At 32.7% G+C, this 16,536-nt stretch overlaps 1 protein-coding gene across 1 annotated transcript in view; it reads right to left on the reverse strand.

The window, feature by feature from the left end:
* Nucleotides 1–16,536, reverse strand: part of dpy (fibrillin-like protein dumpy) — a 225,421-nt gene that overhangs the window by 174,332 nt on the left and 34,553 nt on the right. Inside the window, 1 exon segment of the mRNA XM_074170270.1 lies at nt 3,899–3,954. Coding sequence (XP_074026371.1) covers nt 3,899–3,954 — 56 coding nt within the window.

Consider the following 16,536-nt stretch of genomic DNA (forward strand, 5'->3'; position numbering starts at 1 on the left):
CTTTCAATCTTTCTCATGAAGATGATCACTTGGTGATCGAAACACATTTCTAGGTGTTATAATAACGGTTTGGTGTTGGGATAAAACTACAGTAATATTCAATCTGCATTCAGTCATTGAAAATACTGAAGAATAAACTCCATTCAGTACTTGTGAAGAAATAAGCTGAACATATTTTATAGATCTTCACATTAAAGAATCCAACTGCCAAACGGAATTTTTTATGTAAGGTATTCTCTGTGGAATTTAGAGTGTTGAGGAAAACAGAATACAGTCATCAGATGGAGTACCTACTATACAAGTGACAACTTTGGGCGGGAGAATTTTAGCAAATTTGATGAATATTCCATTATAGAAATTCTACTTTCAATATGCTACTTCATGCAGTCAGTATTAGCTTCCTCATACCGAAATGTATTGTATTGTTCTGTGAACTTGTTTTTATGGAAAATCTATACTGAATTGTATTTCAAAAGACTGATTCGTACAGAATTCACGATTCTTATTATACCGAGTGACAACGAAATCATTGTTCACGACGACAATCAATCATTTATGAGTTAAGAAATTTGGAATTCGGAATGAAGGTATACTCGTAGTTAATCGAAGCCAATATTTTGAATCATATATCATTTGAAAATCTTCACAGGGTTAACAATGGGTTTAAAGCCGAATTAATAAACAAAATACTTGCCAAGAAACTCTACGCAAAAGCGATTCGAGACGTTTTTTCTATTGATAAGGTAGATAAAAAAATTATAGAACTTTAACGTATTTTGGCAACTAACGGAAAAAGTGGCTTCATTTTTGAGGAAAAGAGATATTTAAATTGCATATAGAACAAATAATACGTTGGGAAAGTTAGTTAAAAATAATAAAGACAAAACATTCAAATTCGAGAAATCAGGAGTATATAATTTAAAGTGTGGAACATGCTCTAAGGTGTATATTGGTCAAACTGGCAGGACATTTAGGAATAGAATCCAGGAACATCATACGACCTATGTAAATAAGCAAACAAATTCAACATATTGAAATCATCTCCTAGAAGAAAATCAAATCTTCAACGAAGAGTTCAAAATTCTGCACATTGAAAATAAAGGTTTGAAACTGAATCATTTGGAAGCAATGGAAATTAATAAACTTAAAAATTCAATTAGATTTGAATAGATCACCATTATTGAACTTGTTTTCTTAAAAACCGAGAAAGAATTATTATTGATTTAGATGTGAGGTAATATGCTTCAAGTAATCATAATTGAACATGTACGTTAAGTTCAGGTAATTTTTTGGAGGTAGTCTCAATTATGGTTACCTGTAGTATATACATATTAATGTAAGAAGAAGTATAAATCACTTGAAAAAGCTAATGTCTTTGCGAAGCATGTTGTAATATATATTTTTCAACTAAAGTTTGTGGAGATCAAATCGTGAGGTGTAGTTTTTAAATTTACAGGGTTGACTGGAAATCAACCCATTCGATCGGATATGAAATTCTTTTGTCCACGATATGACACATGTTGTCATGGCGACGTAGGAGTCACTAAAAAAAATTATATGGCTGCACTATGACGTCATCTATCGAAATATTGTCATACAACTCGATGTAGGAAAGAACTAACGACGAATTTTACTCAGTTTTAGAATGAAAGTTGGAAAAGTGGAATTTTTCAGTATTTCAAGTACTTTTTCCAGATTTTCAAATGCCACTTATTTCGAAAGTTTCGACGATGTTGTTGACATCGAAGTGTACCTCTTTCACTACAGAAAAATGTCGAAGATACTATGTCGTTTATATTTCTGTGCAAGTGAAAATGACAAAGCTACTCTATCATCGTGAGTTAATAACTAACCATTCACTTTTTCACTGACACAGGAAAATGGGCAGCATGTGTCTTCGAAATTTGTTTGTAGTAAAGAGGTACGCTTCGATGTAAACATTAACAAATATCACTTCTCCTCAAGATTCTCAAGATACATGAAATAAAAAATGGTATTTGAAAAAGTTGGAAAATGCAAGTGGATAGGTAAGTGAAGAATTATACTTTTTCAACTTTCATTCAAAAACTTCGTCGTTTGTTTCGTCCTACATCGAATTGTTTGCATTGAAGAGATAATTTTATATCCGATCGAATGGTCAGAAAAAAAAGCATAGAACAATTGGAAATTTATACCCTGTATAGATTTTCAAATGTTTTATCAATTAATAGCGCCGCGTATAGTGATTTCGTTGTCACTATGGTAATGTATAATTATATGAACTTTGAATGGTTGATGAAAACTCAGAAGATAATGAAGAAATCATTATAGATCTTTGATGAATTGAATAAATAATATTCTCTCAATAATTACAATTTAATATATTGCATGACTGAAAATATTGAACTTGTTTATGTGAAAAAATCCAGAGTAAATTTCACTATTCTTGTCATATGAGTATAGCAAAAATAATTTTCAATTGAATTGAAAAACAATGATTTTATAAAATTCTATAGATCTGGAAAAGTTAATAAAATGAGGTTATGAAGAAATCAGCATCAACCCTTCAATTACTTGATGAATGAAACAAATGGCTGTTTTCAATGACTCAGGTTTCATGGATTTTTGAAAGGCAAAAAATAAATGTTAACTGGGCATCATTCTGCAAAAGCAGAATGCAAAACTGTTAATAAGTACTGAGTTACGGAGGGAATGTGACATCTACATTACAGTAAAAACTGCTTTGGAGATATAGTGTATGCCCATGTTTCTCATGAATATATTTTTAGATGTGAATGAATGAATTTGTGCAAGCAAGCGTGCTTGGATTTTTTATTACTATGTCACACTATCTTGGAGACGGCATAATGACCGAAACACTGTTATAAAAATAATAATTCCTGACAAGTCACCATGACTAAACCTACGCTTCACTACAGTATAATTTACACCTTAAGTGGTTATTGTACCAATTCGATTTTATATTAATATTCTGTAAAGGCCGAAGAAACATTGTTCATTTCCACTGTCATGAACGCTAAGAGAATGGCGAATACTAAAAGGTTTTCGTCTTCATTTTTACGTCTACAAGTCATTAGATCTATTTTTTTTTGTTTTGGCTGTAGAGTCGAGGATTGTACAATTGCCGTAGATATTAAGAATCGTTGAGAACTTGAATAGCTATGTTAATAGCGATTTAGCTGACACGCGTAGTTTGATTTATTTGGTGGTAAATCATATGTTGATGGTACGAATGTTGATTTTGCTATAATGGTACTTCTATTTGGTATTTTCAATATTTTATTTTTAAAAATTGGTAAGAAAACAATTACCCCTTATTGTATCTTTTCCAGGTTTTTGAATTTAATTCCGAAAGTGATTAATAGAATTTCAGATAGCTAGAAAGAAACCTATCTGGAGGAGGTCATCTTACTGACTCTACTCTTAGTGGATTAAGAATTAGAAAAACAATTTGTTGATACTCTATCAAGTCGATACACTTAATAGGGCTATGAAGCCTGATAATCAAATTTAGAACGTCGCCAAAATCCTTTTTTTAATAGAATTTATTGATCCGTGCATCAACCAAAATCACTGTTCATGATATCAATCTAATTATTTTGAATAAACATTCATAATCTTCAACATTTATTATCGTTTTGATAGTGATGGAATTTGCCGATATTTGATGAAAATCTATAGCTCGTTCAAGTATCACTTTATCAAATTGTGAGATTTTCACTGGACAGTTTACAAAACCGTAACACGTGTTTCCATGTACAATAGCTTCCTCAAGCGTTTGTGGCAGTCATTGCTCATATGAAAAATCAGTGGGGAAACAAGTTACCACTGAAATGTGATGTAGACATACAGCAGGTGGTATTTTGGATTTACAATCGAATTTTTTTAGAAAACTCACCGTCTCATTCAGCCATAATATCCAAACGACTAGCGGAAGAATGATCTTCATTTTTGCTGAAAAAAAAAACAACCGTTAATAATTCAAATAAAAAACGCATTCATATAAATATATACACTTATATCACTATTCAGATGAAACTGGTTTGAAAAGTAATTTATCGTTACGATGATGTCATTTCAAAATATTCCCAGACTACTTGTTAGATATCCAGTTTTGTCTTAACAAAGAAATGAAATAATTACATCAAGTGAAATCTGATTAGTAGCTTCTTTGTTTTTCATGCAGAAACTGTTTTCACAGAAAACAGAATTTTAAAGTCTTTGGACAAAAACTCTTCGTAATAATAATATCACTTATGACTGAAAATAAGGTAGAAATTGAACTGTCTTGAAGAAGAAGTTGTCTTTTGAACAGTTTGGTTTTATTACACTGTTTTAAGATCACAGTTTAATTCTTTCAAGTCAATTTCCTTTTACTTCATATTTTTGTGACCATCAACTAATAAATAAGAGAAAGAGGCAGAGTTCATGTCACTTGCAGACAAGACCTCCACTGAAATCTTTTTCCACTTGCCTCCAAAATTGTTCCATGAATTAATGTTTCTAGATTATATAGAAAAACGAACAACGAAAAAAGAAAGAAGTTAAGATTAGTCGAAAAGATATTTCTTGTATTTTAATTTAAATTTTTGTAACGATAGACATTGAATTTCCAGAGGTAATAAGTTGTATATGTTGCATAATTGATCTGAAAAACTCAGTTTTAAACATTGGTGGCATTAGTGAACCTCTGTATCCTACATTTACATTATGAATATCAGAGCGAAATGTGATTTTACGACGTAAATAGGGAGGTTTTTTGGTAATTATAATTTTGTGGAACAACCAAGCATATTCAACCACCCAGCAGTAATTACTTTATATACAATTATTTTGCGTCTAGGAACACCATATATCCAGATAGGCTGAAAAGTTCGTAGTAGATGACGCTATTAGTATTAAATCGATATGATTTTAATCAACCCTAACCTTCAAAAGACACATATTCAAATTTCACAGCTTTCGGACTAATATTATGTAAGATAGAAAATTTTGAGTGAAGCAACTTTTGTTAGTTTGAAAAAAATGGATGGAAATTTCGTGTGTTAATAAAGCATTGCTTTTTGGCGAAAAAATACTGTTGCAACCAAGGCTTGGCTTGATAAACATTATTCGAACTTCACCCAGAAAACTCAACCGTTAAGAAGTGATTTGCCAAGTTGAAATGAGATGAAACACACGCAGTGGATGCCCCAAAGAGGCTGTTACTGACGAAAAGATAAATGAAGTCCAGCCGAGCGAGCTCACAATCGACCAAAATCAGTAATAATAGGGGAGCCCAAGCGGGAATTTTGAGATTTACTAAAGCGCGGCAGATTAATATACAGGGGGATACCTTATACCCGGTTGAGTACCTCCACCAAATATGAGCCTCATATATAAGGCCGCCTGTGAGGAATAAAGGATCAGATTAGTAAAAAAAAATGATCATCAGAAATTCTCGAGCGCGCCAGATTAAGGTAGGGTGAGTTAATTACCTGCTGAAAAGTGTATATTCCAGTAATCTGACAATTTGAGAGTGACGTACAGAAAGGGGAGGGCAGTGAAGTTGTAAAAAAATAACGTCATATGATCTGACGATTTCCGCAAGCCGAAATAACAAAAATTCGTCGATAAAGTTTAATGCGTGCAGCTGTGTGATACCTATATTTCCCTCTCCGAGTTTCTATTCCTCTTTCACTTTTTCTCTATGTATTACTCTCTCACTCCATCCCCACTCTGAATTCTGTTGCCATGACGCCATCACAGCTGATCACAGAGACTCGTTCGTGATGAAGATGATGATTAATTATTCAATTAATTGATGGGTGTAGCCGTTACTACGTGGTAGGAAATCAAAATGAAAAAAAAATGAAGCTTTGTATGTTTTTTCCCACTTTTATTTGTAACTAACGTTAGTTACATAGAAAGTTTCATTTATCTTTTCTTCATTAATGAATCAATTGATTATGAAAAATTTAATTTTTTAAAAAGTTTTTTAAAAATTATTTTCTTATAAATACAAGTATTCCACTTATTTATTGCATACACTTATTTATTTGCATGCTATTTCTCAGGAAATAGCATCATTAAGTACAATGAAGTACAATAAAAAAATTAAGAAATATTGTTTTTATCACATTAAGCGAATCCCTCTAGGTAATCGTCAGATTATGAGACAGCACGTCTAAAACATAAAGATGAACCATATATATCTTTATCTGACCAGCTTGAGTATTTCAAAATGGCGAATTTTTTTGCACATTATAATAATGGCCGCGAGTTTGCGTCAGAATGAAATCGTTAGATTATTGAATGAGAGCTTTTTTGTTGCACTCAACACCCCCTTAGAAAATCTGACGCGCTCGATTAATTTTTTTTCACTTTTAACCCTTACGTACAACCACCCACATCGTGCAAACGATCAAATTAACATACCAACATTATTAAAGATACGTAGGACATTGATGCTATCAATATCTGACGCGCTCGAGTATGCCAATGCAACAGTATTTTTTTACATATTTCAAAATCTATAGCCGCTTCCCCCACCGATGAGAAGGTATATATTATATAACATTTTTTCTTCCTATCATCTAAGCTTTGCAACTTGATATGTCTCAATAACGCTCGAGTAAATCCCCATTCTGCATCATGGGCTCCCCTGCTACAACGAATTGAAAATTCTGGGCAGTGTAGGGCTCCATCATCTCACATCAGAATCCAAACGATCGTCATCTGAATGGACTGTACGTGGTGATTCAACTTCAAAGCGTGCAAAGACGCAACAGTTGGTAAAATATTTATCGATTATCAACTATTACATAGCGTTATTGGAGAGTTTGAATGACGAAATCGCATTAAACCGGCCCATTTGAAGAAAGAGATAGTGATATTCTATCAAGACATTGCACCGTTTCACAAACCGATGAAAACGATGGCAACATTGCATTAATTGGGCTTCTCATCCACCGTATTCTTCAGATCTGGCCCCAGCGACCCTTTCCTGTTCTCAAACCTTGAGAGAATGCTCGCTGGAAAGAAATTTAGCGCCGATGACGAGGTAATCGTAAACGCAGTCAGCAAAATTAAAAATAGACAATACTAATAAAGAAATGGTATTATACTCGTCGTTACCCGTCCACATCAAGGTTTTATGTATGTTCTACAAGAGCTAATTGGTCACTAATAATAATAATGTTGATATCTTGAGAAAACGTTTAATTGTTCTTTGGAATTTTCAGGTAGGTCAAATTTCCGCTCGAAACGAGATTATTGTGCCCAATCTAGTTATTGATACATACAAGTTAATGTGTACTTGACCGAATACATACTGAAAATTTAAAAAACTTTTTCTCTGAAGTAGGTAAATTTGATATTTGCACGGAGAAGACCCATAGGTAGAGAGAAAAAATATGTGGTATGTAAAAAGTAGTAGGTTTTTTTACGATTCTGATTTATTCGGTAGGAAAAAAATTGTCCGATATCTCCAGATGAAATCATGGTAATGTTTTGAAAATAATTCATGTAAATATTCACTAGAATCCATGATAACAAATTGCGAGCATGAAGATAAAAGTGATTGATCGAAATAGGAAATCATTTTGTTTTTGTCTTGAATACTTAAGGCTCCTCAAGGAAATGTTCAGTTATAGACGATTTTAGTATTAATTGTTTAATAAGTTAAATAACAATTGCTGAATATGAGATATTATAACGGTATTTTGGAAGAAGTGAAGATCATGAATAGCAAAAAATGTATTAGAAAATTTTGTTATCATTATCTACTACTATTATTACGATAAAATACTTTCTCCCTGTGCTACTCGTAATTTTTTATCGGTCAGTTTCACAACGGGAACGTTAAAATACTGTTAAGAATCAGATCACAGTGTAAGTGTTGAAGATGATAATTATTGTATTTTGTATGCACGAAAATATATCATTATCTCATTTGAGTCTGGTGAAATTACAAATGAAAATATCATGAAAAGATCGGCATGCATTCAATATTTTTTAAATATTAGATATCAAATGAACGTATTGAGGTTATTTCAATCAGTTCTATGTATTCAATACTTTCGCAAGTTTATTTCTGAAATAATTGCAGATCTCTGTGACCTTTTGTGTGTACCTCACTTAATACATATTTGAATTTCTTCAAACTGATCATTGAATCATGAGCAATACAATCTCTTTATTAATTGTAGTTTGCTTCGGTTAACGAATGCACTGGTTATTCAACATCGCCAGATTTAGAATTATTAATTTTTCGAACATGTAGCGATGGCTGAAATTGATATTGAAATGTGAAAGGCAGCAACGTGAATAACATCGACGATCGTGCTCGTTTTGCTTAGCAGAGAGCCTTACGTCATTGAGAAGCATTCACAAATTACTTCAATTTATGATGTATAAAAATTATATAAATATCATCACTTAATGGACTGAAAAATGCAGTAAAACTGCATGGTACAACATTTAAATACGGTCATAAAAGTAAATTTAGATATAAACATGAAATGTAGATGTTGAAATGAATATAAAATCAACTGATTTGTAGTGAAATTATCTTGAAACATCAGGTTATGCGGGCAAAGTCAAAAGCAATTCATGAAGAGGTTACCACATCTAACATATATAGCAACACAGCAGTTATTGCTGTTAGTACTTGCTGCCAGAGATCTATTTAACAACCAGAAAGTTCAAGGTTTAACAACCAGAAAGTTCAAGGGGTCTAGTGTCGTAAAGTGGCGCTGCAAAACTCAGGAGTTATCGTCACTTCAAAATTTTTTCGATACAATACCTACAAAATTATCAAATTGAAACGGAAAAACCAGGGATGAAAAAATTATTTCTTCATCATTAGAGTGATGCGATAGCGATTCTAGTGAAGAGTACTTGGGAAAAAGAGGTTCAATTGGTGGGAATCCAAAACTACGTTCAATAAAGTGAAGGCGATGTCATCACCCCTTACGAAGACGCCTTCACTGTTTCGACCCTCCAAGTTCTTCTCAGTGGTGCTAGGTTGAACCATGAATTTATTGCTGGACTCAACTCTCTTTTACGGACAAGAAAGTCATCTTATCTTACAGAGAGGTCATCCATGGGATTGACAGAAGACAGGAATACTAAAAATGAACGAACTCCCCAATGACAGTTGAGTCGAGCAATGCATTCGTGGCTTAGCCTAGCACCACCGATGAGACCTTGGAGTCTCGAATTAGCACCATCTGGTGTTTTCAGGTCGGTCGCGGAGCTATCAATGAGTAGGAAGGTGTATCCTTGATTATTCTAGAATGCTGGAAAATGGTTAAGGAGTTTCTGATTCTATTACTACATACAGGGTGGGGCACCGAAAACGAAACAGATCGAATATCTTCAAAACACATGTTCTGAAAAAAATGCAAAAACACGTCGATTTTTAATCCAAGGGGGACATCTTCCTATCATAACCTCAACTGTCATACCTCTTCCCCCACCCCTCGGTGACTATCACCCAAACAATTTGAATAGGGAAAGTAGTAACAGTGATATATCATTAAAAAAGTAATTTCATAAGGAATTCAGCCATGTCAATTTTAGCTACGTAACTTTCGATTTTGGCGCCTTCTTGCGGGAAAAAACTGTTCCGTAAACCAAATTATAATACTTAATTCGCAAGATAATTTGACATAAATTCTGTGACAATGCATTATGGAGTTTCCCTAGGGAAAAAAACAAGATGGCGGCTTAACAATGGCGGACAAGATTTGCAATTATGGTCCGATTTGATTCAAAATTGATAAGTGGTGGTTTTCAGAGTCGGAAATTATGAATTGTTTTTCAATGCAAAAAATCAAGATGATGGCTTCAAAATGACGAACGAAATTTGTAATTATGGTTCGATTTAACCCGACACCGAAAACAAATTCTTCAAAACGCATGTGTTGTGAACATAATGCAAAAACACGTCAATTTTAAATCCAAGGGGACAAATCCTATCGTTACCTCAACTGTCATACTTCTCTCCCCACCCCTTGGTCACTCATACAATTTGATTGGGGAAAGTACTAAGTGTGACACAGCATTGAAAAGGTAATTCCATAAGGAGTTCCGACATGTGAGTGTTCGCTACTTAACTTTCCATTTTGGCGCTCTATTGCAGGAAAAATAACTGTTTCGTTTTTCAATTCACATTTTATTTGAAAGGTAATGTAAACAATTCATAAAAAAATAACAACAATTGAAAAAATTACATAATCCAATCATCGCAAACTACTTTAATTCACAGTAGATGCTCAAAGTATTCGCCATGAACTGCCATAAATGAGTGTAAGTTATTCTCGAAACGCCGTCTGACGTTTTTGAGCATTTCTGAGGTTATTTGATGACATTCGTACCTTTGGAATAACAATTGACTTACTACGCCTATGTATTGGTATAATAAAAAACCTTTTGTTTCAGTGCTTATTTGTGTCAATTTCTTGACAGTGGTACGTCAGGTACATTAACGTGTGAAATAAAAAATGGTTTATTCTATTCAGGATAGGGTAGAAATATTTGAATATTATTTTTAAAATAATGAATGTGCCAACATAGTCATAATTACAAATTTCGTCCGCCATTTTGGAGCAACCATCTTGATTTTCGACCATGAAAACCACCACTTATCAATTTTGAATCAAATCGGACCATAATTGCAATTCTTGTCCGCCATTGTGAAGCCGCCATCTTGTTTTTACCCTTAGAAAAACTTCATAATGCATTGTCACCGAATTTATGTCAAATTAGCTTGCGAATGAAGTATCATGATTTGGAATACGGAACAGTTTTTTTTCCCGCAAGAAGGCACCAAAATCGAAAGTTAGGTAGCTTAAATTGACATGAATGAATTCCTTTTAAACGATGTGTCACACTTACTACTTTCCCTATTCAAATTGTTTGGGTGATAGTCACCGAGGGGTGGGGAAAGAGGTATGACAGATGAGGTTATGATAGGAAGATGTCTCCCTTGGATTACAAATCGACGTGTTTTTGCATTTTTTTCAGATATTCGATCTGTTTCGTTTTCGGTGCCCCACCCTGTATACTTAACCGACTAGTAAGAGGATAGGTATAACCCATAATATACCGGAACATTGCAGAACATTGTCGTTATCATGATGATGTTGATGAGAGATGCATTTGATTCTGTGCGCCGGAAAAATGATTCATACATTTGTTAGAATGCAGTTTCGGTCTTCTAAAAAGTTTGCTTTTTTGCGCAATAATTGAAGACATTTCAACGATAAAACATTCCTCTAGTTTCCTATTTATCAAAATTTTCAGCGCCGTCAGCTCTTTAGAGTTTGTGTTATTGGAAAACATTTACTGTTTTGTATTTCAAAGAACCAATTAGAGAAAATTGAAGTGTCCCTTGAGAACTTTTCGACGATAACCCACAAGAAATAATTCCACAAATTTCAAATCTGTAACCCCTTCCTGACTTCCATACCCGACACCCACCAAGAAGCTATATTTATTGATACTTCATTGAAAAGAGTTAGATTGTTCCAAGTAAAGTTTTCAACAATACCGTACAAAAGGCGTGATATGAAATTTTATATTTTTTCGCACCCTTCTTCCCTTTGGACTGGAGTTGACAGTGACTCCTTATATCATACTGATGAAGTTAATTCAATTTCACCAATGAATTATTGAAGAGAATTCGTGGTGAATGTCAATCCAAACCATTTCGAAATTGGAAGGCACTTTGCTAAAAAATTGTGTAACCAATTTATGTTCGATAATATATTTAACGAATTTCAAAAGAAATACGTTTAAATGAGATACTTTTCTAGAATGCGACTAATTCAAGTATTTTCATTTTAAGATGTTTTGACTTCATTGCCGTTTTCTCCATTTCGTCTTTCAACTTGGCTACACTACTGAATTTGAATGAATGGTTCAATTCCAGCATACTTTAAAAAATTTCGCATCAATTCATTGCAGGTATGACATTATCTTTCACATCGACTGAACGACAATATTTACAAATCATATACTTTCTGTTTGTTGGACTAATATTCAATGGTGTCAACATACTTCTCATTGAAAAATTCCCGTTTCCATTATAACCCAAATATTTCAAGTTCCAGTGGAAAAATGAGTTCTTCATTATTTCATAATAATGATAATTATATTTCACACTCTTGGTATACAAGGATATTTTTAATTTTTAAGAATATTCAAGCCTGAAGAACGTTACTTATTACAAAACCTCTCAGGTATGAAAGTTCAAACAAGGGAACTGGTGCGAAAATATTTCCATCAACAATGCATATATTTTTTATGTACAGGCCCACTAGCATTCTACTGGTTTGGGTGAACATCGATGAGTGTTGACTTATTCTATTTGTTCACTAATGAATTATTTGATTTCGAATAGATCACGTTGAAACATCACGTAATGTTTATTTAAATACACTTCTTGAAATATTTTAAGAGGTCTTGGGTGGCCCACTTGAGTTGGATCTTAAAACAACATTCATCAGTTTACTTATTGGAAAAAAATTATTCTAAATATTGAACGAAAATCATTTTTTATTAAAGCAATCAGAGTTTTTCATCCACCTTTCCAATTCTGAAGACGGATGCAGATGTTAGGCTCGGGAACGATGAGTATCTGTGGTATAAAAAATTCTTACCCTTTTTTGTAGGCAAAATTATTAAACACGACAAATTACTGATGAATAGAATATTTTATGTGAGAAATAGTTTGAATTTACGCAGTATCTAACCTATCAGGGTGAGCTGAAAACTTTGCCCTTTCTACACGAGTTTAATGTTCTCCATTAACATTTTCATATTTATCAGATAGTGGCAGGTGAAAATACCCGAAGAAGGTCGATGCAACATTTTTATTCTACTGTGACCAGACAATAATTATTCAAACTCCTACATCTTTAGATTGATGGATGTAGCCGTTACTACGTGGTAGGAGATCATAATGAAAAATAAACTTCCTATGATTATATACCAATTTCATTTGTAACTATCATTTTATGATTCATCTGTCTATATCTGAGTGGTTGAATATCTGAAAATGTTTGTATCTCAGCTTATGATATATTCCTCTTTTGATTCTACAACTATTTTAATGTTTATTACTCTCTAGTAACCAAATAAGTCACTCAACTTTATAAGTCGAATTTGGTTATCTATTATTTATTCAGTCGTATTCAGCTGTTCTATACAAGGTTAAAACATAAACAGATTCTCATCACAAACCGAAATGTTATATTTGGAAGTTGAACAGAAAATCTTCAGAATCGAGATTCAAATGGATTTGAATAAGGTCACAATTTGCTCTGAACATTACGGTTCCGAGAACAGTCAAAGCATTAATCGCATTTTACTTCTCCATCTACATACAAACAATGTGGATATCTTCCAAAGAAAAAAAAACAAACAGAGAGCAATCAATTTAAAAAAAACTCTTTACAAAGATGTGCAGATTATGCAGAAGTAACTTTCAGTCACACACTCTATAGAAAAAGCCCTCTCGAAACAACTACTCTATATGAACATTAAATTATAAAACATTATGAAGAAACACTGTTCTCCATTCATTTTGTACTCAAAACATTCTTTACGGAATTGAAGCAGATGTTATTCACATGAATGCTACACAATATAGTATGGAAGAGGTAACATTTCACTTACATGGAACATTGTCATCCTCAATGGCGTATATCGATGTTTAGGAATATTGCTTTATCTTGGTGTTGAAGGAGCAATAAGGCAAGTGTCTTATTCCGAAACATCGATGTCTACCATTGAGGATGACAGTCTTCCATGCAAGTGAGATTTTACCTCTTTCTGATTCATTCCCATAACGAATGTTTGGAGTACAAACTGAATAGCAAAACGTGTTTTTTAATAATCCAGTGTTTATATAAAAGTAGTTGTTTCGAAAGTATTTTTTCTTTCGTGTATTCGTAATTCAATGTTTATATAAAATTAGTTGTTTCGATAGGGCTTTATCTTCCAGTGTATGTCTGAAAGGTACTTCTTTGCATAATCTACACATCTTTCTAAAGAGTTTATTGTGAAATTGATTGCCTTTTTCCTTCCTTTGGAAGTGCTTTAATCAAAGCGTTTGAGGAAGTCATCAAGGAGTTGTGGTCAGAAAATTCATTTGATAGATTAGTAAATACAGCCTCCTTAAAAAATCAGATTCAAAGTTTTGCTCCTCGATTCATGGGTAATTTTCATCAAGACGCCCAGGAGTTTCTTTTTTATTTTTTAGAAGGTTTACATGAAGACATTAATATAATTGATGAGAAACCTAAACCAATTTTAACGGAGATTGACGAAAAATTGAGCGACATCGGAAATGCACAAGAGTCATTTGTTTCTGTTCTGTTTTTCCGTTGATCAGCTGTCGCCCCCATACGAACAACTCTCAGAAGTTGAGAAACTTGTGCGAGCTAAGGACTAACGAGGTCTTACCTTTTAACGTATGATTCCTAACACGGAAACCGACTAATCGAGTTTGTGGCAATGCTTGGATTCGTTTACAAGCGAAGAAACTTTGGTTGGAAATGAAAAACCGACGTGTTCGAAATGCAAGGAAAGGAGAAAATGCACAAATTCCCTATAAATCCACAAGTTTCCCCATATTTTAGTAATACATTTAAAAAGATTCTCTCCAACGGAAAGATTTAGAGGCAAATTTAAGATAACTGAGGGAAAGTTTCTTTGTGCAATTATTATTTATTTTTTGTTAAGTTCTTACATGTATTTGTTTCGTCAATATATTTATACTGACTAGTGAAAAAAAAGTAGAAAGTTGAAACATTTTTCCCTCAAAATTAAAGTCTCCTAAAAATATACCCCTTTCAATTTATCAATCGCACTTTCCGAATAAATTTCCCAATCGTCATATACCCACAATATCTTGGAGATACCAGACTACCTATCTACATATTACTTTCATTCGAAGAAATAGTATTTTCAAATGTAATTTTGATACAGCTGAGAATGATTGAAATTTTCGAGACGTTGTAAACGAAAAATTAATTGCGTATAACTCTTCTTGTAAGTTACTTACAAATGATTCACCCTGTACTCCACGTAATCGTAATCGTGAAGGTTGTGGCGGAAGAGAAAGTTTTGGCTACTTTAAATTGAATCGACGAATATTTTGAATGGATATGAAAGTAGTCTCCAAGATATGTAGGCGATGAAATGAAACAGAAAATAACATGAAGAGCTTCTTAATTACTAAAAACAAGTAAAATGAATAAACAGAGATTCATTCTTACACGGTCATTTTCATAAAAAGAAACTGATTGCTTGCACATTTTCATGTCAATTGACACTTTGCCAATCTTATGTCACAGAATAATTTGTCATTATTCCAAAATTATGATTTAAAATCAATGTAAAAATGCAGCTATAGCAAGGGAAAGGGTGGACATATGCTGAATATGTCAATTATTTACAGATTCGCTTCTTTAGAACTTTTTTAATCGATATAGTAGATATATTTTTTCGTTTTTCACCAACTACTTTTTTTCAAATGGTTGCGGCAACACTGAATAAGTGGTTACAACTGAAACTTTCCATTCTTTCTTTTGGTATGTTGTGTAGTTTTCAAAAAATCATATCTATTTCAGTACCATTCACAAGTGTTCAATATACAAAATGAGAGAGGAAAAGTGACTTCTGGTTAATTCGAAATCCCCAAAAACTAAATAATAATAATGGATAGTAATAGAAAATAATAATATGCTTATTTTTGAATTTATAGTGAACATTGGTATTATAAATGAATATATTTTTACATATAAATACAAACACACATTTCAAAACCTCTAATTATTATTATTTTCAGTTCTGAATAGTAAAAGAAAATACTGAAAGTGATTTCACGAAGTATAACAAGCAATATCGGTACAGAAAAATGCGGAAAATATAAAGATAGGAGATAAAAAAATACAAATTGATTATTGAAGAGAATTTTCAGTATAACGTGTGGAACTAAATTATCAATATTTCATAAGTAAGAGAAATATCAATATAGTTTCTGAAAATTGGCATTTGGAGCTTTGACCTATGATTTTCACACGTTTCACTGCAGTGCATTTAGCATATTCTATAAAGACGGTTTATCGAAAATAATTTGTTTTCATTGTTATACTGCATGCATAACACACAAGATATAAAAGTATAGTTTATTTGTGTATGTGACTTTTGTAAACTTCTTCCCAATTAGATATTCCAATTTGTATCAACGATTCTACGAGACAATAGAATAAAATTTCCAGTCATTTAATTTTTACAATATTTGTCAAATGTTCAATGGTGACACGTAAGGTTTTTTTTTTATCTTTTTTGGTATATACCTCTTTTGATGGAATAGAATGAATTATTTATCATAAAAGTTATTCGATTAATTTGGTTTATGTTTTTTTCCAGATTAAATAAGGTATCTCTCACTGAACCAGATTTTTATTATTTTAAGGATATATTTTACATTTGTATTATTTTTCAAGTAGTGGTATCACACAGAATGCTCAGATAGTAAAG

The sequence above is a fragment of the Leptinotarsa decemlineata genome, unplaced genomic scaffold (assembly GCF_025532065.1).
Source record: "Leptinotarsa decemlineata unplaced genomic scaffold, Ldec_3_MD MMD2_P_RNA_scaffold_7, whole genome shotgun sequence".
Classification (NCBI taxonomy): domain Eukaryota; kingdom Metazoa; phylum Arthropoda; class Insecta; order Coleoptera; family Chrysomelidae; genus Leptinotarsa; species Leptinotarsa decemlineata.